General features: G+C 41.4%; 3 protein-coding genes across 8 annotated transcripts in view; 1 reads left to right on the top strand and 2 right to left on the bottom strand.

Moving 5' to 3' along the window:
• LOC126641279 (acyl-coenzyme A synthetase ACSM3, mitochondrial-like) overlaps positions 1-22,365 on the bottom strand; it is a 70,934-nt gene that overhangs the window by 22,295 nt on the left and 26,274 nt on the right. The window contains exon 2 of one of the 2 annotated variants that reach the window (XM_050317802.1): positions 18,014-18,091. The gene's annotated coding sequence lies outside the window, so the exon portion shown is untranslated. Of the gene's footprint in view, positions 1-14,836; positions 14,971-18,013; positions 18,092-22,365 lie in introns of those variants that run through there. The other variant, XM_050317799.1, reaches the window with a different exon arrangement.
• Positions 1-22,365, bottom strand: part of LOC126641277 (acyl-coenzyme A synthetase ACSM4, mitochondrial-like) — a 59,263-nt gene that overhangs the window by 10,551 nt on the left and 26,347 nt on the right. The window contains exons 1-2 of one of the 5 annotated variants that reach the window (XM_050317796.1): positions 2,817-2,904; positions 2,020-2,137 (exon numbers count right to left, since the gene is read on the bottom strand). The exons of 2 other annotated variants lie outside the window; for them this stretch is intronic. The gene's annotated coding sequence lies outside the window, so the exon portion shown is untranslated. Of the gene's footprint in view, positions 1-2,019; positions 2,138-2,816; positions 2,963-14,836; positions 14,971-22,365 lie in introns of those variants that run through there. 2 more of the 5 variants (XM_050317793.1, XM_050317794.1) reach the window with 2 other exon arrangements.
• PDILT (protein disulfide isomerase like, testis expressed) lies at positions 251-21,041 on the top strand. The gene is made up of 11 exons (XM_050317804.1): positions 251-556; positions 6,892-7,098; positions 9,991-10,124; positions 12,301-12,438; positions 13,157-13,267; positions 14,220-14,345; positions 15,306-15,503; positions 16,790-16,910; positions 18,321-18,502; positions 19,696-19,785; positions 20,885-21,041. Exons 1-11 carry the CDS (start codon positions 358-360, stop codon positions 20,951-20,953), a joined length of 1,575 nt encoding a protein of 524 aa, XP_050173761.1. The 5' UTR covers positions 251-357; the 3' UTR covers positions 20,954-21,041.

A 22,365-nucleotide genomic window follows, 5' to 3' on the forward strand; every position in this document is an offset into this window, starting at 1 on the left:
TGCACTGGGTAACACTGACAAGACCAGGGTGTCTGATTACAGAAGTGCACTGACTGCAAGCATTTCCTCCTGTGCTTTCACCCTCTCCCCAGGGTTTTGTTACTTACAGAAACACTAAACCCAGCTTTCCCACAGATACTTTTTTTCCCCCAAACGCTTCTAAAGATCGAGAAGTAGTTGACTATCTTAACCTTGCTGTGGAAAGGTGCAGTTGGCTCCACTGGTGGTAGACTCCTCTATCAACCTTATCAGCCTCTTGGTTTGGCTGATACAGCCACAGCCATATGAGCAGCAAAACCTGCTGCTTGGTGCTCCTTGCTTGTTTCTTTCTCAGTATCTGGATAAAGGCAGGACAAGATGAGGACACATCTGCTTTTCCTCCTTCTATTGCTGTTTCTCACAGACTTCCTGGCAGCAGACACCATAAGCCCAAATGAAGCAAAGCTAAAGAAAGCCAAGCTGCCCAAAATAAAAAAGGAGAACAATGTCCTCTTGCTGAAAAAGAGCAACTTTGACAGAGCATTGAAGGAAACCAAGTACCTCCTGGTGAAGTTCTGTGAGTATCAATTTCCACTGTCTCTTACCCTGATGGCTCTGCAGAGCATGACTGATGCTGGGACACTCAAGTATGCTTGTTCTACCATTGCTTTGTCCCCCAGAAGTCCTTGCTTGTTTTGTTTTTCTCCATGTATCTATTTCTGATCATAACTGCAGGAATTTATTCCTTTCTGGGGTGGCTAAATACCAGTCTGCTACATAAGACAGTGCTGAGTTTGCATTCTTCACTTCCACTGCCTAATTTTGCAAGTATGTGTTTCACAGCAGTAATGGGTGAAACATTAGGGAAAAAAATAAAACCAAACAAAAAATAATCAGGAGTGCTTTTCTGCCTCTTACATTTTCATCAGCATTTTGAATGAGGTTTTAGTTGGATGGCATCTCTCCTCTGGGAGTGCTTGGGCTTCAGGGAACGTCCTTTTACAACATTTTGGTGTTTGTAATTACATTATATGGAATATTTCCCTGAAATTAGCCCTTGATCAGGTGGAAGCAGGTTTGTGGTTCTTCTATTAGGTTGGTGTTCATTTCTGATGGGGAGAAAACTAGTGGGGGCTTTTGAGTAACTAGCTTTGTTATAGGGTCTGGTCATCAAGTACATCACAAAAGCAAAAGCCAAATATTCTGGATGTACTGTAGGTCAGCCTGAAATGAAAACACTTGTATTTTTCCAACAACAAACCCTGAAATACCCTAACAGATTAATGAAACTACAAATATGTTTGGATCATACCAAACATTTCACTAATCCTAAAACAATGTTATGAAACTTTAAATATTTTTAAACTTTCAGAATAATCACATTAGAAAATTACTTAAAACATAATGTCTACTTAATAATAATAATAAACTTTTAAACAGTCTTGAAAGTGTTGAAATTTAGGAAGATTTTATTTACTAATTATGGATGTTCTAAAGATATTTGCCAAATTCACGCTACAGTTGTGAACTGTTTTATCTCCCTGAAGATGCATCATTTTGGTGCAAAAATAATTGATCAGAAAAACCTTAGTAATTCTCTAATCTTTGTAAGATTTGTAAGATTTCTCTAAGCTTTGTAAGAGCTGATTTTAAGAACAGAATCTAAATGTCCAGGTCAGAGAAGAGTTTGTAGCCAAACCTTCTTAGTACTGGCACAGATTATCAACAAGGAGATATTGCAACACACTTCAGGATTGCAACCTGATACGAGTGGAAAGCAGGTGTGAAAAGACTCATAAAGGGACAGAAGTTGAAGAAAGAATTGTTTTGAATACAGTAGCCAGCACTTGGGCACTCAAAGGATGTGGAGATCTAAATCAGGCTTTCTTCTCCCTGTCCAAGAGCAGAGTCTTGCACCTCTCTGATACTCCATCACTCTCACAACTGGTTTCTTCAGAAGGGAAGGACAAACAAACTCTTCCATTCCACACTACATCTTCCAAAAAACATCAGAGGTGAAACACTGCTCCACAGCCACACCTTGCTCCAGTGATCCTCATGGCTTTCAGGTTTGGATTAAAGGCCGAGATATCTGAAGGGCTTATTGAAAACTCATGGATTGCATTTTCCCCACAAAACATAAAGGCATCTGCAATCCCTGTAAAGAATTGTGAAATCAGTCATGAGAGGGTTGAGCTCCACAGCCCAGATGCATTACCTGGAAATCACTGGCCTCATCCTCTCTAGCTCCCTTTGGAGACATGCCAGCAAACAGCCTCTGGGGAGTGAAAAACTATCCTGCAGTGAGGCAATGCCCCAGGATGTTGGAAACCTGACTCCACAGTGCTGAACAAGATGATTCATTGGCTGCAATCATTTCATTGCCACAGCACAAAGAGACTAAAGGTGAGACACGCATGTGCACCTGCACAGAGAAGCCATAAAGCCCCAGTATTTTATGTCCTACTCCCTAAAACGGGCTTTCTGAATAAACAATCTGTGTGAACTACTAAGGAAACTTAGATAATGTGAGAAAAAGCAATATTGGCTTTTTTCACACAGGAAATCTGTTGGGGCTGCCAGGAGCTAGCTTCAGAAATCCAGAATGAATACATGAATACAAGACCTGAGATCTTTCTGTTCTTGACTCACTCTCAATCACAGAGACATAGTCAGAGAAGGAATCCCAGGCTTCCCAGAAGGTGGGATTTGTTCTGGTGCTGTACCAACACAGGGAAACATCTGAGCTCCAAACTTTGGTTCAACACTCTGTCTTAGACCTGTCAGTTATGAGAAAACCCCAATACTTTCCCTGTGGCATAATATTATTTACTTACCAGTCCCACAGTATTTATCAGGTGAGGTCTGCTTTGATGTCTTCTGCCCAGAGACCCCCAAATCCTCCTAATGCCCGTCAGTTCCCCCGTCACAGCGTCCCAGGTCTGCCTTCCCTCTATTACTATAAATACACTCTGACTTTGTGCCAAGCAGTGGACGAGTACCCTCTGGAGCTGGGCAAAGTGCACAGGGTATGTACCGAGCGTAAACACAAAGTATTGACTCAGAAATCCATCACTCCACTGCCCTCATCCCAGCTGTGCTGTGGAACAAGGCACGGCTGAAAACCATACAAGTGTCACACGGGAACGTGCGAGCCCTGCCACCTGCCCAGCTGAGTTCTGTGCCCTGCTTGTGCCAGGAGCACAATCTCAGCGCTCAGTTGAACACTGCTCTGCTGCTGCAGTCTGTGGCATCTCCTAATCCACGTTAAACTGACCTAAATTTCACACAAATGCTTTTTGGCACAGGGAGTAGATAGAGGGCACTTGTCACCAGCAGAAGGTAGATCGGTGATGCCTGCATGGGAGAATGTCACTGTTTACATTATAAATTGGCTGAATAGAAGTCCCTGTGTTGACTTTTACTGCAGAAACAAACACACACACAAAAATCCCAAGCACTGTAACAAATATGCTCGTCAGAGGGAGAATAAACTTTATACACTTATAAACACAAACACTAGAAGCACTGCTTTCAGAGCACATGCTAACACCACTTCTTCCCACCTACCAGAAGAATTCAGGAAAAGGCACAGCTCCCAGGGAATTCTTGATTCCACTGAGAATGCTTGCTCCTGTCCTTTCCCGTGAAAAATTGTCAGTTCCTGGATAAACATGTGGATAACCTAAGGACAAGCACACAAGTGGTGCAGACCTTGTCCTGCTGCTTTGTGTACTGAGCCTACTCTCATTTATGAAAAAGTGATGTTTACCTCTTCTAGTAGAACATTTGCACATCCAGTGAGGCACCCATAGGATTCCTGCAACCTATGACTGACAATTACACTGAGATAATGACATCTTTGATAGGCAAGATGAGGGTTACTCTTAAAGCTAAGTATCTCCTTTTAAAGGCAAAAAGGCTGAAGGTGATGTTATTTAAAGAAAAGAAACCAAAACAAAACAAGAAAATGCTGCCTATGTATGTATATACTAGTTCATAAAAAGGGAGAGTTCTGGAACGCAGGATGGGTCATGACTGATCTTAAATCAATTATAGAGCTCAGATGATCAGCTCACTTATAAAGCCAGCATCCAAAGCATACTCACTCCTGTGATAAGAAATGATTTCAGCATTCAGGTGTGGTCTTCTCACCACAGGAGGTGAATGCAAACAGTTCAAATCTGCACAGAATAGTTATTTCTTATAACTAAGCTTCCCACAGGAAGGTAGTGCAGTGTGATAGATAGTGGAATGTGGATGCCTCATTCCACTTCATGCCTCATTCTGACTTACTCAGAAATCTGTGCCAGTCTTTAAGGAGTAAATCTTCTTGAAAGAGTCACTTTAACTGTTTGCAAACTATGCATATAAAAATGCCCAGGACAGTGGAAACACGTGTGTGGACAGGTAGAAGAGTCACTAGATGATGTTCTAGTTGCCTGCTGCCAACTTACTGACTACCATGGATTCCTCGTGTAGGTGTCCTCCTTTGAATAAGGATCCAAACTTAATATAATCCTTGATGTTTGCTTAGCAAAAGATCCCAGATGAACTGCAAATATCAGTTAAAAAGGAGAGGTCAGCACAGGAGACCATGGCTGTATCTCACTGTAGAAGAGAATGGGAGAATTCAAGGTCACACAAGAAAGTTTGCAACTGCAGAAGGATTAACACCCTTCCACTCTGACATGTTCAACATGAAACTATCCTTCACCTCAAGAGTCTTCTACAGAGAAACTTATAGATCTGTTGCACAACAGAAAAAAGAAGCCTACACAGAAGATGAGAAATGGGACTGCTAAAATGATTTTGTGAGCATGTCAGAAACTAGCAGGTAGCAAATCAGTATCCAGCATGACAACAGGCACAGTCACAATGACTGCAGCAATCCCTAAACCATGAAAACAGACAGCAGATTGGAGGCCATCAGCAATTAGCTAAAGGAAAAGGAAGTCATCATGCTTCCATGTATATTCACTTCAAGAAGGCTTTATGGTCATTAAACACATCCATGTATCAGCAAAAATTTTTTATGTCCACATTTCAATACATTTTAGCTCAGTAAACTGCACTATGAAAAGTAAGCAGCAGCTTACTCAGGTTACTGATGTATTCAAGAGGAAGAGTCTCTCAAAATACAACATTTCTGGTTCTCTTACCACCTTCAATTTTCCATTCCTTAATTTATCCTTGTTTTCATTTACAACACAACTAAAACTGCAGATAATGAAGACACTTTCCCACTGTGATACGATGCTGTTGCTGAGCTTTGAGGCCTCTGAAGGTCCTCTCTCTTCTGGCAGCTGTGGCACAGCACCCTGGTTTACACGGGTGCCCCACCACCCATGGATGCCTTCCCTGGTGACCTTGTCACCAACTGTGTTACCTCTCATCTGTATCTGCTCTTGTACTCTGCTGATGCTCAGCTCTCCTCAAGTTTGAAGCCTGTGATGCCACGTTAACCTCAGCAGCTGCTGCTTCATCCCAGCGCCTGAAGTGATCGGTGTCAATAAAAATCTAAACCAGAGCAAGCCAAACAAAACTCAAGAAAAGGCTCCAAAGAAAAGGAGTGATGATTTCCTGCATCTCTCTAGCAACTTGAAAAATAAAGCACCTGTAAGGCAAACAGAGAATGAGTGGAATGAAAAGGAATTGATGGAAAGCTGAAGAGGAGTTTAATCACTCAGGAAAGCAGGGGAAAGGTGCATGATGGATTTTCCACATGGTTTCTGGGTAGCCAAGGAAACAGTTTTTATCTGTCTGATGAAGAAGCCTGTTCACTCACTGAACTTGTGTCTCACAGTTTTCAGGTTAATGGTACTTGAATTTCTCCTGGTCTCTGACTGCAGTGATTACTTTTTACATGATGGAGTCATGCACTTTTCCCAGCTCCAGCCTGGAGCTGCTAACTCTACCATCTCTCACTATCTAAACATGCTACTTGCATTACTAGTTACCTGCAACTCTGACTACTCAGGTCATTCAGTGATAGGAGATCATTCTTAAAATATCTGTTTGGAATAAAAATATTTCAGAGAAAAATGGATGTTACTCCCCCCCCCGCCCCCGACAATCAATATCTCATGTGCATAAAGCTTAATATTCCCTGTACATTTGTGAAGCTTCAGCTTCTGTGTCTGGACTTCAGCAACAGTTTCTTCTGCCCCTTCTCATTTCACTGTGCAAAAAGCACTTAAGCTTCCAAGTTGCCATCTGTGGTAAAAGGAGCTGGGCAACATTAGGTTGTTAGGAAAAAATCGTTATACTGAAATTGCCTCTGGTGTAAAACATTGACTTGGAATTAGATAGAAGGTGCTGCATCCTGATTTTCTGTGTGGTTTCTTGATTCTTATTCCAGCTTCACTCTGTCCAGACCCGGACACCCTTCCTCCTGGAAGCCATGTGAGCTAGAGAAGGGCTCACACACAGCACTGCAGGCAGAAATATATTGCCAGTCTCTAAAAGACCATACTCTGTTCCTCTGTTTCTCTCCTCATATCTTATCTGGAAAGTGGTTTCTGCATTACAAAGGTTTGCCTCGTGAAGTGCTTACCAAAATGGGATCTTATCAAAGAGTGCTAATGTGAGTAGTATCTAACTCTATCCTTGACCTCCCTTTAACTCATACCCAGCATAGTCAGTCAAATTTCTTCTTAATTCCTTGTCATATCTTCCCAACAGAAGACTATTGAAATGTTAGTAGTTGTTCACCATGGCTGGTCCAAGGACGTGCAGAGTGATGAACAACCAGCATTAATATAAAGACGTAAATATAACCTCTCATTTATTTCTGAGTCGTATTTCTGCGTTATTCACCTCCCCCAGCTACTACTTGACACAACAACCTCCACCAGAAAGCCTCACCCTGTGGCTTATGTAACCCACTTGCTTTTGATTGGCCTTTTCCAGATGTTTCTTTAGCTCAATCATCTCAGAATTTCTCTGAAGAATTTGCTGAGGCTGCACGACAGCTAAAAAAAGAAGCTCCAAGAATCCAGTTTGGCAAAATTGATGTGACACACCAACCTGATTTGAGAAAAGAATTTAATATTCAAGCCTTTCCTACTGTGAAGCTTTTTGTGAATGGCAGCAGGGAAGATCCCATAGACTGCAAAGGTAAACTGTCTTATGCACTGATAAGATAATGATATGTAATGACAGGATGTACCTATCTATTATGCTGCTGAGAAGAAAAATATAGATATTCAGATAAAGAATACACAAGGTAGCAAACTGGTTTTTACAATTACCTTTGTACCAGTACAAGAACTTGAATCTGAATTCATACTCCAAGTGCATAACTGAATATGCTTTTCTGTGTTCAGCCAAATTAATTGCTGGTGTTATTCCACTGAACAGAGAATCACCTCAACAAGATAACTTACTCCCATATAGCACAATCAACATTAATGAGCTATGCCAAACAAGAATTTGGTCCCAGACTGCTCCATTTACCCCTCTGGTCCACTGCAATTTCCATGGGTAGTGTGCCTACAGGAGTAGGCTGGAGCAACACTGTGCATCTCTCGATGAATTGTGAATTCACTAGGTTCCCTGAAACACAGGTATGCTTCCTAAGCTAAGGGAAATAATTTTGCAATTTAGCCATCAGAGGGAGCTCATATGTGGCTCAGAAATAACATGGAATAACTTGAAGTCTTTTGCAGAAAGTTATTAAGCAAAGTCAAGGACAAACTTGAGCAATCCCAGAAATCCAGGCCTTATTAGAGATTTTTGTTCACTTACAGTATATACAAGAAAGTTTGGGTTTTTTCCCCAAAATGATGAACTTTCACAGAGATGATAAAAATTGCATGACTTGGGCAAGCATCTCTGAGTGTACTCTGAGCGCACACAGGTGAATCACAAGTTTAATACAACTAACAAAAAAAAAAGAACCTAAAGTTTGCCTCCTGAGTCTGTACACAACCAAGTGCTAAGATATCTTTAACTGCTGAGCCCCCTGTGGCTGCTGCTGAAAGCTGATCTTCAGTATTTTTAGTAACTTGCTCCTCCTTGCTATTGAATTTCTTACCAAGTTCCCACCATCCAGACTTGTGCAAACAGCAGCTTCTGCACAAATGCCACTGAAAGCGTGATTTGCCATACTGAACTTTTATTAGAGGTGCTGATACCTGAAAGCAAAAGCCCCTGCCTTCAGTCTCTGGTTAAATCTATAGCATTGACAAGAAAACCTCTTTGAAACTGGTAAACCTGACACATTTTCTCCTGTGAACCAGTGAGTACAGAGTATCTTAACAGCACACACACAGTCACCCTTCAGCAGAGAGCTGCTCTTTCAGACACACTTCCCAGCAAGATGCAAGAATTAGGAAATTGTCTTCTGCTCTGTGTTTTGTACACCAGCTGTTCAGAGCACGTGTGCCACCAAATAATGACTTAAACTGCATTTTGTTGACTGGTGAAGGCTTATGTGCAACAATGAGTAAAACCTCTCCTACCATGTGTGACTTTTAAACCACTGAGCATTGACAACTGGAAATGTGCAGTGCCTGCCCAGTGACTTCTCATGTAGAACTTTGTGCATGCTTCATACCCCAAAAAAACCTGCAGGGTTTGCTTAAACCAATAAATGATTTCAAACATTTAATGGAAGATGGAATTTTTGAATTGCTGCCCTGGCAACGGACAGAACATGAAAGCCAAATTCCAGGCTTTGTAAAATCGCCACTTACAACTGCCAGGCCAGAATTTGGCCAGTAGAAACAAGCTACATAGGCTGTTTAAAGCAACCCAATAGAAAAATTAACCACATGAAAAGTATGCTGAGGGGCTATAGCACTGATATAAGCTGCAAGACCTCAGTGCTGGATTTAGACAGCAGAAGTCAAGCACTGTGTGACCACTAGGTACTGCTCTGTGTTTGCTCTGCAGCCTGTGCACTCCAGAGCAGATGTCTGCCTGCTTCACCTTGAAAAACTGTATTTTAAACTGGTTCTGGTACTGCCTGCTGTAAAATTGAGGGCAGTAAAATGGTCTGACTCGATTTTGATCTTGTCATACTGCTAAGTCCAGTACCAGGACTTGCATCTTTGATAATCTACTTGTTCTGTACATCTTGACTAGAGCACTTCACAGCTTTTTCTTTCTCATGTATGATTTTCATTAACCCTTTGCTGAACTCTTGCTCTGGTCCAACAAGGCTGTCTGTCACAACAGACAGACATGAAAGGGCTACTTTACAGCTGGGATTTTAATCACCTCAGCCTCAATTTGTTGCTTTAATTCCTCTGTAAGCATGATAGCTTGAAAACGTATTTTTAAAAGAGACTCAAGATTCTAAAACTCCTGAAATATCGAAGAGAATTAGCTAAATAAACAGACTGATTGTAATCTCAGTAAAACTGCCAGTACTAGTTGGGAACCCAAAAGATGGAACAATCCAGAATAAAAGAACAACTTCAACACTTCAGCTTTTTTTTCTTGTGTCTAAACTGAAGTGATGCTGCAGCCCCACAGAGGAATTTTAACATATCTCTGTGCCTATCAGATCCCTCCTGCAGCACCAGAGGAACAGTTTTGACACCTAATTTAATTGAACAAACAGTTCAATAAGATCTGCAATTGGTTTGAAGTAATTTTGGATTAAACCGCAGGTCGATAACATTTTATAGCTTACTGTGATTTTGGGACATATGAAAGCTTATAGGAGAGCTTTTCTACTTGTCTGAATTTCCTCATCTCTATTCTCCATATGTGATTAAGAATTTAACTGGATTTACAACTATTTGCAGAGGTCCCAGAAAACACAGTACTGATCCACCACTGATCTTCCAGAGTCAGCAATAGTTTAAATGGCAGCTGGACCCTGGGGTTGAATTTGGGTGTCCCAAGCCCACTCTGAATCAGCTTTGACCTCAGTCTTAAGGAGTCCAAGTCCGTTTGTGTTTAGCACCCCCCTGTACCTCCACTGCCTCTATCCTGATTGCACAGAAATTTCTGTTGTTCATTTTTGGTGGTCATTTTAACTCTCTTTTCCTTCCACAGGAGTCAGACAAGCCTCAGCCTTTGTTACATGGGTGAAAAGAAGAACAGGACCCAGCACTGTTTTAATCAACTCTACTGATCAGGCTGAAGCCCTCATAAAAGCTGATGATTTGGCAGTGATCAGCTTCTTTAGGGTAATTCACTGGAAAGCTTAAAATTCTGGTTTCTCTTCCAACTTTGGGGTATACTACTTGCTCTCACCATTCAAAAGACCCAGAATTCACCTGAAAAACCCAGGCCCTCAGTTTTCTATACATTTTAAAAAAAATTTCATTGTTTCTATCTACTCTTTCTCACTTCTAGATAAGCATCCCAGGCAGAGATAAGAAAACCTCACACCCCACACCACATTTCCTTAATCAGTACCCAGGCACAGAGACCCTGAGAACAGATTCTGAGAGCATGATGATGCTACAGCGGTGTTTGCACAGCCCTGGCTGATCACAGCAGACTTTCCTGTATCCTCAGAGAAAGGGCTTCTGCCAAACCATCCCATATTTGGTGGCTGGTGGGAAGAGGGCAGAACTATTGAACTTCATTCTTTGCTACAGAGAGACTTAACCCATTCCTAGTGTGAGTTACACTGCTACCGGAATCTGCAAATGAAAAAGGTTGTGATTGCTGCCCAGAGTTGCTACCTATCACTGCATTTCTGTTCAAACACAGTGTAAAATCATAGACATGATTATTTGGAGGCTGTTCTGGTGAAGGAATGTTCCCTTCCTGCCAATGTCCATTGGAAAAAAAAAAAAGCAGTAGATATTGTCTAATATACTGCAGTGCTTTTTCTTCATATTTCCAGCTGATGATTTAAACAACTTCAGTGAAAATCAGGGTCAGAGCACAGTTCCATGAATATCATGCTAACTGTGGTCTTTAGCTCCTGTCAGCTGCCAAATCTGCATGGATAGGAAGTCATAAAATACCACCACTGTCTATAATCCAACACATGTGGCCCTTTCTCAAGCAAATTCTGCCAGTTCCCAGAGCAGAATAAGATTTGTTAGAGTTTGGGGCTGAATGCTTGTGAACAATAGTCAATAGGCATGCTGTCAGAAGTCAGTAAAACGGGAAGAGTTTTTTCCTGTTTTTTCAATGTGTCCTTGAAATTTTTAATATCTGAAACATTCAATCAAGGATTTTCTCTGTCTAAAGAGACTTTTATTCTGGTATCTCTCTGCCCAGTTGAAAGCACGGTGTCTGGGCTCATACCTGAACTGATAATGTCCCAAATGTGCTGGCTGCAGTAGATAGTCCAAGTCTAATGGCTATGGAAAACAGGATTCATTAGCAAAACACCCCATAGTAAAAAAGCTGGTGAACACAGACAGCATAATAGGACAAACTGTGAAAATGCTCAGAGTGCCCAGAATTTTGCTTTGCAGCAATCTGCTCGCAGGCGTTTAGGAAGGAAGGCAGCTTTTCTGTGCTGGGCCAGATTGAGAGGCCCTTGCTATCACAGTGATGCCAGAGTTCCCTGAACCACACTGATGGCAGATATTGCCTGCAGATGCGTTTGTCAGGACACTGATTTCACTCGGGGGCTGAAATGACAATCGATGAGCATGAGCTAGGGCATGTCAGAATTCTAGTGGGTGGAAGCCAACAAAACAGCGTTCAAGGAAATAAAGAGCTGTATTTGGCCTTCTATTAGTCACAGATTGCTCACAAATGTGAGTGCCAGGATGTGTTGGAAGGTCTCAGCATATAAATTACTATTCATCTAGCATGAAATAATTGTCTGATTAAATCAAATCTGGAAGTGCTGCTGCCTTTCATCATGCTTATTTACTATTAGTTTGAGGGTGGACAGCACAGTGACTATTTGACAGATGTAGAAGTCAAGGTCCCTGCCTTGAAGAGCACTCAGTCAAAGCCCCAAACACACCAGTCAGGTCCTCTTGCAAGCAGAGAGCCCTCCTCTCTAATCTGTCACATCCTGCTGGCTGTGCAGACACTGTGGAAGGGGAGCAGCTGGTGGCACAATCCCTCCCCATTGGCAGAAGGGGAGTGCAGGGAAGGTGAGATTAGGGCAGGAAGGACATAGGGGACCACCCACTGTCCCTACTCACCCACGTCAGGCGACACCAGCTGGAAAGATGAACACACTGGCCATGTCACAGCACTTCCAGGATCTCCCCTGTGGTGAAGAACTCCCCTTGGAGCTAATCATGGCAAGCTATACCCACTTCACAATTACACTCTCTACCTCACAAGCCTTTAGGGGGCTGCCTCTCCTGTTGCTCTTACTCCTGTGCATCTTAGCAGGATGCAGGACACAGTCGTAATAAATACTCTTTCTGGGACTAGGAACTTCACAACGACAGTGTGGAAGTTTTCTGTGAGGCTGCAAGAGATGTGCCAGAGATGCCTTTTGGGATGACAGCCAGTGAGGATGTCTGTGCTGACTACGGCATCCAGAAGAACACTCTTGTGGTGTTTAAGAAGGTAGGAGTACAAAAGCCAAGCTGTGCTGTGGCAGTGGAAGTTTTGGGCCATGAAAAGGCAGTTTGGGAGTTTTTCAGGTTAAATAATTTCTAGTTGAAATTCAAAGAGCTCAACACAAAAAAATAATGCATTTACAGACAAGAGAGACAAGTGGGAGGCAAAATGAGCAACCTTTGGACAACTGATATTTTCAATCTGGCTGCCTACATTCAGGCTCTTAATTTATGCCTAAGGATCTAGATGTAATAGCTTTACTTTCCAACCTTCATTATAATCAACATGTGCTGCCAGGTTCAGTGAGATTTGCAGACATTCATCTCTTTTCCTATGTGTTGTTTTTGACCAGGAATCTTCTTTTCTTCCACTCCACAATAGGAGAAGTGGCCAACAGTAAAAACAGAACTACACAGAGTAGCACCAATATTTAGTCTAGGAAGTAGTCAGACCCAGAAATTCCTGAGAGAGTGTATGTCACAGATAGTGCATATAGATGTAGAAAAGATCTTTCAGTACATTAAGATTACTGAACAAATTAAAACTGTCAGATGCACCTTGCATTTTAGCTATAATCTCATTCTGTAATCCAGCTGTGACATTTATTTCACAAGTTATGGAATTTCAGTTGTTAAGGATCATAAAACTCTTACCTTTAAATACTGTCATTTTGCAACTTTAGTTAATAAGGCCAACAACCTCACAAACTTCACAATTTGTCCAGGGAAAACCTGTGCATAAGGAAGTGCTTGAAGATGGCAGACAGAACAAACTGGGTCTAACAAGGCTAATCAAAACCTTCACTTTGGATTTGGTCACTGAATATAATATTGAGGTATGTATTTCCCTGCATTAGCAAAAGCCACAGGAGAAAGACAGGAACCCATGCAGAAAGAGACCTAGGGAGCTCTTCTGCTCCTTAGTGACTGAGAATTTAGTTTGTTTGACAAGGCCAGCCCTAAACACATCTGGAAACACCAGCAGAACCCAACACTCAGCTTTTGGTCTAACGCAGACAAAACGATGCTTCTCTCTGGCAAGATGTTGTTTCTTAGAGGAGAGGAGGAGTGGCTGGTTGAACAATGAACTCTGAGCATGCAAACACCTTCCCTCCTGTGGAGCAAACACAAAGACCTGGGCTGCCTCTGCAGTAACCAAGTGGGGTGGGAAGTTGGAAGGTCCTGGGTCCAACCATTCCACTCCAATGCAGCAACCAGGGGCTCTGGCCAAGACAAGGACGAAAGAAATCAGCAATAATTGTTGCTAGTGCAGGTAGGGAGGGAAAGACATGGAAATACCTGCTTTCCTGAGGGACACCCCATTTCCTCTGATCATGGGGTGGCATGAGAAAAAGGGCAGCTCTGTGCAGGGAAGGAGACATAAGCTGCTGATGCCACCCAGAAGTGAGAGATGTGCCCAGCCAGGTCTAGTTCCTGCAGCTGGGCCTCCCTGGGTAACACTGCCTTTTACTGTCAGGGTTAGTTCTTCAGGGTGAGTTATGTAGGAGGTCAGACTAGAGGATCACAGTCCCTTCTGACTGTAAAAATCTATGAATAATTATGAGGTTTTTCTTGGAACAGAAAAAAAAAACACACTCAGCAGCTGCTAATTCTTCTCACTTTATCTTCTTTAAAACAATGACAAAAATCCAACGGTTGTGGAAATGATTGGGAATTGAGTCTTAAAAAGTAAAATTTGCAATAACAGAACTGAGTGATACACCGAGCCTCTGATTCACTGTTCTGCTTACAAAGACTGGAACAGATGTTGAGCTTTTTGTTTCCCAGACATCTGTGAAGATTTTTGATGTCCCTGTTGAAAATCACATCCTGCTGTTCACCCCAACGAACTCGGAGACGTTCAGTGCGATTTATGAAAACTACAAGTCTGCTGCTGCGGAATTTAGAGGAAAGGTTTGTAATGCTGAATCCAGCTTTGCAAATATGGATGCCAAAAGATCAGTGGAAAAACACTCACCAACATTAGTACTGGTAAAAGCACTGCTGTCAGTCCATCTTCTAAGTCTACCAAACCACTAGAAACAGTTTCTGTAACTATTATTTGAATTTGTTAAGGACAGTTTGAAAAATAAACCTGACCAGGACACAATTCTTTAAAACATAAAGTTCACACAAAGGAAGACTAATTCCAGCTGCTCACAATTAATATGTTTCTGATTTTACAAATATGACTTTCCAGGAGCAACTTCCAACCAAAGATAGTTTTAGCAAGGTTCCGGCAATTTCTGGTACTACCAGGAAATGCCATGAGGATCTCAGAGTATTGCCTGAACCAGGGGCTGGAACCAGCTACAAAATCTGAGGAATATTGCAAGGTATGTGCACAGCCTTGCTTGCAGCATGTTTTTGCATGTACATGGACAATTATTGGCAGTCATACTCACAGGTATTTCAGTTTTCCATTGTCAGTCACTGGGGTGCTTTTCCTGTTCCAAGTACATGAGACACTGAAGAATGGTAGGTTCATCTTGTAATAAAATATCACATATTGGTAAAGACATATGGATTTCAGGTGTTTCAGCTCTTCTCTCCTGTTAAGATTTATGAAGAAGAGCAATAAGCACTTGGAGGGGTAATTTAGAAATGTCACTAAAAGATGTGATATCAAACCACTGTGAAAGGACAGAGGGAAAAACTCCATTACTTTTGGCTGCTTTAACAGTTATTAACTAGGATGAAGGTATGATGAGGTCCACAGAGCTGCTGGTTTCTGGTCTGAGACCAAAAATGGTTCTACACAATTCCTTGCATTTAAGGTTAGATCCTCCTGCACTGCCAAGCTCCGTTTCTCTAAAATGGCTAATCCAAACCTGGAAGACTCAACCAGATGCATGACTCTCTCTTTATTATCAGATACTCTTTGTTTTGGTGGATACTGATGAAGGAAGGAATGGACGAATTTTTGAGTATTTTCGCATCAGGGACATCGATGTTCCTGCCGTGAGAATCCTAAATCTGACAAGTGATGCAAGGTACAAAATGCCTGCAGATGAGGTGACTGTGGAGAACCTTAGAGAGTTTTGCCAGAGCTACCTAAATGGAAAAGCAAAGGTATGTCCACTACCAATAAGACACCTCTCTACTAAACCAGCTAAAACACTAAAAAATTTGCAAGGTACTTCTTTTTAAATTAGAACAATGTCCTGTTCTGATCATCAGTCTATTAATCTACTGTCACTCTAATGAATTCAACTGTTGTCAGAGCATTCCTCTTTTATTTAACAACTGAGGTGGACTACAAAGTTTTCCAGTCCTTCAGTGTAAAAACTGGATAGAATAATTTCTGGTTCAATATTTTAGCTGATGTCAACTGTTGCATTTTAGTGGTTTAAAAACTTCCTTAAGTCTCAATCTTCCCAATACTATAATGGAGATATTTCACTCCTTTAGTTGGGATAGATGCAAACAATAACCTGTGACAAATGCTGAGGTTACAGAAAAGTCCAGTAAATACAGAATTGACAGTTTCAGAGTGGAGTTGGATTTGGTATTTGTTTTAAGCTAGTTTAGCAGAGTGAACTTTCCCAGGGGGTCATTCCCAACAGTAAATACAGCATTTGTTGTTATAATGAGGCATCATCACACTCATGTGAAAAATAAATTAAAATGCTTTGCTTATTCAGTGCTCTTCAGGCTGATTTACAGGGCAAAAAGATGAAGTGGTCAGTCTGACAGCAGGCAGAATTTAAGAAACTTGAGTAGTAGATCCTGGTTTCAGTGTTGGAAGGGGGCAGAAAGGCAGAAGAGGTGGGAATGTCGCCTTATCCCCATCAAGATCTGCTTGAGTGGCACAGTCCCACCAGGGACAGAGGCCATGTGTGCCTTTCTGCTGCTGTGACGTGGTGTTAAAGAAGAGAAATTGCCAGCTAATGTGCTGTAAATTGCAGGAGTCACATGGGGACTGTGACTGGTGGTGGAGGCAGAGATTTTAGCAGCAGTGCACACTTTCTTGAGTGTGTTTTACATCACTTTTGAGAGCCCACAGTACATAAGATTTTTAATAGTCTAGCTTCTGAATGTTGGTTAACAAGAATTCAGGACAAGGAATATAAATATGTTCCAAAGGGTAGTTTTCAGATAATCTACTATGGAGTCTGTATTCAACAGAGGGGTGATTAATTCTGACTAATAACTATGCAGGGGTGTGAGACTCTAGCTCCTGCTGATGGGAGAGGAGGTGGTACCACATGGAGGCTGGCTAGGATAAGATATAGAAAATATCACGTAGTAACAGTGCACATCAGGTAATGTTCCATCATTCTCACTTGAACTTAAGCTGGAGTACAGTTTCTCAATTGTCCCTGCACTTTCACAGCAGTATTTCTGTTTCTGCTTAGGTACATCTCTCTAGTGAGGAAATTCCAGAAGACTGGGACAAGATGCCTGTCAAAGTGCTTGTTGGGAAGAATTTCAACAGTATTGTCTTCAATAAGACCAGGACTGTGTTTGTTATGTTTTGTAAGTGTTGTTGTTGAATTCAGATTTTAATCTGCTTTAACATGAGCAATTGGAAGGAAAAAATGAAAGCTCATGCTCATATACCAAACTAACATGCTTATGTAGCAAACTAATTTTTGCACTGTACAGAAGCTGAGCTCAATGAATCTTTGGAAATGTCTGTGGAAAGCACTGAAGAAAAATGTGTGTCATATCTATGGTAACGCTGTGATACCTTTGCTGACTTAGTGTTGCACTGAGCAGCACTGGATCCCTTCAGTAAATATTTGTCAGGGCCATATCAAATCTCAGAGTTGAAAGACAACATGACACACTAGAGCGTCATGTTGTAGGATGGAACATTACAGTGTGTTGTACAGGATGAGTCAGGCTGTCTTCCAAGGGCAGAGGGAGAGTTAAGTGAAATGGTCTGGTTATAATGCTCTAGGATTAAATCCCAGAGGAATTGTGGTTTAGCAAATCATAGCTCCTTTTATCCTCCTCTGTCTGCAAGGGAAGTGGTTTTCCTACATGACTCTTTCCAGCAAGAAACCACTGCCCTATCCTTGTACCAGCCAGCAGGGATTAGTTTGTGCCTTGGTTACATCAGTAAAGCACACATGCAGCATTAAGAGAAATAGAGACAACTAGATGTACTGCCCCAAATTCCAGAAGCTCCTGAAGGCAGTACATTCCTGCCCCCCTCCTCGTTGGCTGCCTCACACAAGTAATTTTTACATTTCAGTGTCATGAACAAACTGAATGATCTAAGCAGGAATTGAACCAAGTCCTCTGGAAAGGAAAGGCTGGTAAATGGGATGTACTCTAGCCAGCAAAGTGCCCCAGAAATTTTAATTCTGTATAAACTGAATATGAGCATTGTTCTCCCAAAGGAAGGACTGCAACTGTGTTTTATGCTGTTTAAGGGGATTCTGGGTTTTCAGCAGTTTGCCTTTCTGCTAACCTGCATCAGTGCAGTGCTCAGAGTCAAAACAGCACCTTACCTCAAACTCCTCCTTTTAGTGTAAATATGGCATGCTTTATGAACACAGTTAAATTTAATATTCAGGAAGTATTTTGTGCTTCAGACAAATATTTCATCACAGGAATGATGCAAGACTTACCTGGGTTGCACTGGTTATCTGGCACACCTCTCCAGCAAAGTTGTCCAAGTGTTGAGTGTTTGTTATAGTCATAAAAGGCTAAAGAGAGCCAAAACAGCACTGCTATCAGAAATGCATTAGTTAATAACTAGTTATCACTACATGAAAACCTGAAAGTCATGAAGGGTGAATAGTTTCAAGCAGAGACTGACCACAACTGAAATCCCAAACCCTGTTAACTTGAAGAGCTAAATAGGTCCCTGTGACTGCACCAGCACATGCTCTCCTGTCAGACTGTATCCTTCTACTTTTATTTTTTAATTTGCAGATGCCCCTTGGTCCCATGACTGCAGAAAACTCCTACCAATCTGGGATAAGCTAGGAGAGCAATACGACAGTCGTGAGGACATAATCATTGCAAAGATAGACATCACAGCAAATGACATCCTGTCTGTTGGATTAGCTCGATATCCCTTCTTCACACTCTTCCCTGCTGGATCAGATTACCAGGTGAGAAGCTGTCACAGGACAGTGTGGAGACACAGCTGCACACCAGGGGAGAGAGGGCGTGTTTGCATGTGCACATGTGCCACAGTGAGAAAGGAGTCCTTTAAGTAAGAAACCTTTGGTCCTTATCTACTCAGCACTGGTTTTTGTGCAGAAGGCTTTACTGTCAAGAACCTGAATTAGAGGAGAAAACCTTCTATTGTCTTCTTCTATGTATGAGGTTGTGGCAAGGGCCCACACATAATTTGCTAACTTGGACTACAAGTCATTAGAACCTCACATTCTGCTGTTTAACAACCTCCATTCTCCCTGTTGGGTTCTAGCAACAGTCTGAGTGAATTTACAGATACCTCCTGATGGCTGCAGTGCCTTTTTACTTTAAACCATGACTAGAGATGTACTGTCACAGAATTACCTATGCTAGTTTTTTCCAGAGCAGGTATGACCATAGTCTCTAAAATGCTGGTACTGCTCTTGCTACAGCCTCTACATTTTCACAAAACTCAAGTCCCAAAACTTTCTTCTATACACTCATGTCAGTAATTTTACACAACCTCAGCTGGGAATAAATATTTGTTGTCAAGACCAATGATTTTTGCAATATGCTACCTAATGAATCAACTATGTTACACAATAATCAGAAAATGTTGCTGAAATAGATGGCAAGGAAAAATACTAAATAGCTACATTTTCCATCTATATAGATTATCTAATTAAAAAGAAAATATCTCTGAAGCAAAAAAAAAAAAATCAAGATACTGTTATAATTAAGATATTACTAAGCTATTCATTTTTCTTCTTAGTACTAAACTTAAATTAAATTCTAAGACATTTGCCCATGTCCTCATTTAATCTTTGAGGGAGAGATTTTCCTCTCAGATGTGCACGCACAGCTTCTAATGAATTGAACTGCAGTCCTGCACACTCACACCCTGTTTAGTCTTCATGCAGCAAAGCAGAAACCCATTAAATGCTCATAATAAATGTGAGTTTGCAAAAAAACACACAAAAAACCCAGCCAAACAAACAAAAAGAATCAATAAAGACTTCCATTAACTATTAAGGGACTGCTTCATACTTAAAAATACCCTGAAATGAAAGAGTATTTGAAATCTCAAGTTTTTCCATCTGATTTTGCTGTTATTTGCAGAATTTTCGGTACAGAGTTAAGTACTTAACCTTAAAATTCTTTTCAGGAGGTGGCCTATGCTGGGGACTATACACTGGAGGCATTTGCTGAATTCTTAGAAGAGCAAAGCAAGACAAAAGCAGAACCAGGAGAGCAGGTAGGTGTTTGAGCCAGACACTGATCTGCTGTGTGATCCAAGGCACACCTGAGGTGGCCACAGCACAGCCACACTCCTGGGCCATGTCAGTGCTTGGGTGGTTCTTACCAGCTCATAGCTGGTTTCAAGCTGACTAGCCTGGCATGACCACACCAGTTGCAGTCACACACCACAGCCTGGCAGGCACAAACCCACTCATATCCTTGTTTCCATCACACAAAAACCTCTTCTCCCACTGCTCCTGTTGTCGCTGAGTCACTGCATCAACAGTCTGGCAGTAAGAACTGCATGGCAGAAAGGAACCTGTACCCTGAGAGGTGTAAGAAACACTTGGTCACGATTTTAGCTGGGAAAAAAAAAGCCCCAGCTAAGTAAGATTCAGCTGCAGCTGGAGTGGTTCAAATATCCATTGCCCACCTCATTCTGCTACATTCACTGCAGCTTCTCTTCTTCATGAAGCAAGGACAGACGATGTCCCTTCTCTCAGCAATCTGGTTTTGATAATTGTCTGATTCCCTGACCCTTTCTTCTCCACTGTAAATCAGACCAGATAAGTGTTTGCTGTCCCAGATCAGCCTGTTATTTAATCACAGGCACTCCACTGCAAAAAGACACACTGTAAGTGAGCGATGTGAACCATCTCCACACAGATAGCTACTAGCAACAGAACAAACCTGACATGTAGATGGAGACACTGTCCACCCACTGTAAGAATCTTGGGCTTATTCTACCCAGACATGAAGTGGAACCACAGGACACCAATATTACTAATGTTCTTTTCAACTAGTAGGGAAGCTGTCCGTGTCTGGAGAAATAATTTCGAGTTTTCAGACTTATCTCCACCAGAGGCTTTGATTTGCTCATACAATCACAGCTCAAATATAAACCAGTGAAAAGGTTTGAAAACCTGAAGAGCACATTTTAGCAGCAGCTGCTCTACTTCTGACCTCATTAATAAGACCTCAAGTTCCTTGATTGAAAAGATGAAAATCTGTGCTTCAACCAATCTTAAAAATTTTTTGGAGAGAATTACTTGAACAGTTGTCTTTGTGAATATTAGTAATAAGCAGCTTTTCTCTTGCATTTCGTTTTTTAAAAGGATCCTTTGGGAGGAATCAAAGAAGATCTCAGCCAAAAAGAGACTGCAATAACAGAGAAAGAACTTTAATAGTACAGAGAAAGAGAAAAATTCTGAGGATTGTGGGGAATCCTTCCTGGAAGGAGCCCACTGGAAGAATGAATCATCTGAAGTGAACACGGAGCTGAATTAAAAAATAAAAATAAAGAATTCAATATCAATGGCTCATTATGTGTGACTTCTGAGTCCAATTTAACTCCTAGATTTACGGGGATCGGTTGTCACAGGTTCTTAAATACCTTTATTATCAGTAAAACTGCCCTCATTTAGAAAGGTGTATGTGCCATGGAAAACAGATCAAGATATAAAGCTATTCTTTCTGAACAAGATCTGCAACAGGATGACAACCAATTTCTCTCCAATTTACCCTAAGACAGCCCTATTGTTTTCAGGAGGAATTAACTGCTCCCACAAGGATGGGTCTAACACTGCAAAGAGCATTTTTACAGTGATCTTCAAAAGAAGTAATTGAAGCTGGGGGCTGTGCCCAAAGGGGCAGCAAGGCACAGTTCATGATTTTTTTATTATCAGGCAGTAACAAATGCAGAAATATAGGAGATATAATTTAATTCCAGTAAGGAAAATACCATATCTAAGACACAAAGACACAAGTCTGACTCACATTTTACTTACATGAGGTCCCTTAACCACCACTCACATGTTATAAAAGTGAAACAGGCGAAACTGCTGGAAAACACTAATTTCTTCCTGCAAGGACCAGAGAAAGCAGAAATAATTCTGAAGATTTAAAACCTTTTCTTACACAATTAGTGAAGGGAGAACACTTATTAAAATTTCATTTCACAAACAGGTGCCCAAAGTCTTTGTCCTCAACCTATTAATGCAAAGCTACTTTCTTACATAAGCAGAGGAAAAATATTATGAAAATTTGGAGAAAGAAGGAATGCCTATTTGAATGGAAGAAGGCTTAACTACTGAAGTGAGAGAAACCACGGAGAGCTCCTAACTCACCTGACACACAAGTCAGCAAGAGAGGGACAGTTTTAAAGTACTGGACCTCTTACATTTTACAACTCTTTGCTAAAAAGTGCAGTTCATGAATGGTGGCTTGTTTGCTGTCCAGGTTGCGACATGTAATTAAATAAGCACACTCAGAAATTTAAATGACTCCTCTACTTCACAGTTCTTGCAAATAAATTGGACTCAACATGCAACACATCTCATAAGGCTGTCAGTGGATCTTCACTGATGAGGACTTAACAAGAAGACACAGAAAATAAAACAGTTTATGTTGATTCCTCATGGGCACAGTTTAATCTCTACTGGGGCTGACATTCATTGGGACTACAATTAAATCCACTTAATGGAAGAGAATTCTTGTGGAAGGGCATTCAGTGCTAGATCACCATTCCTGATATGGTCCACCTGGGTTTTGTAGGTCTTGGACCTGGTTTCTTGAGCAGTTTATTTAAGACTATCTG

Source organism: Myiozetetes cayanensis, unplaced genomic scaffold (genome assembly GCF_022539395.1).
Source record: "Myiozetetes cayanensis isolate MyiCay16 unplaced genomic scaffold, myiCay2020 scf20-37, whole genome shotgun sequence".
NCBI classification, from domain to species: domain Eukaryota; kingdom Metazoa; phylum Chordata; class Aves; order Passeriformes; family Tyrannidae; genus Myiozetetes; species Myiozetetes cayanensis.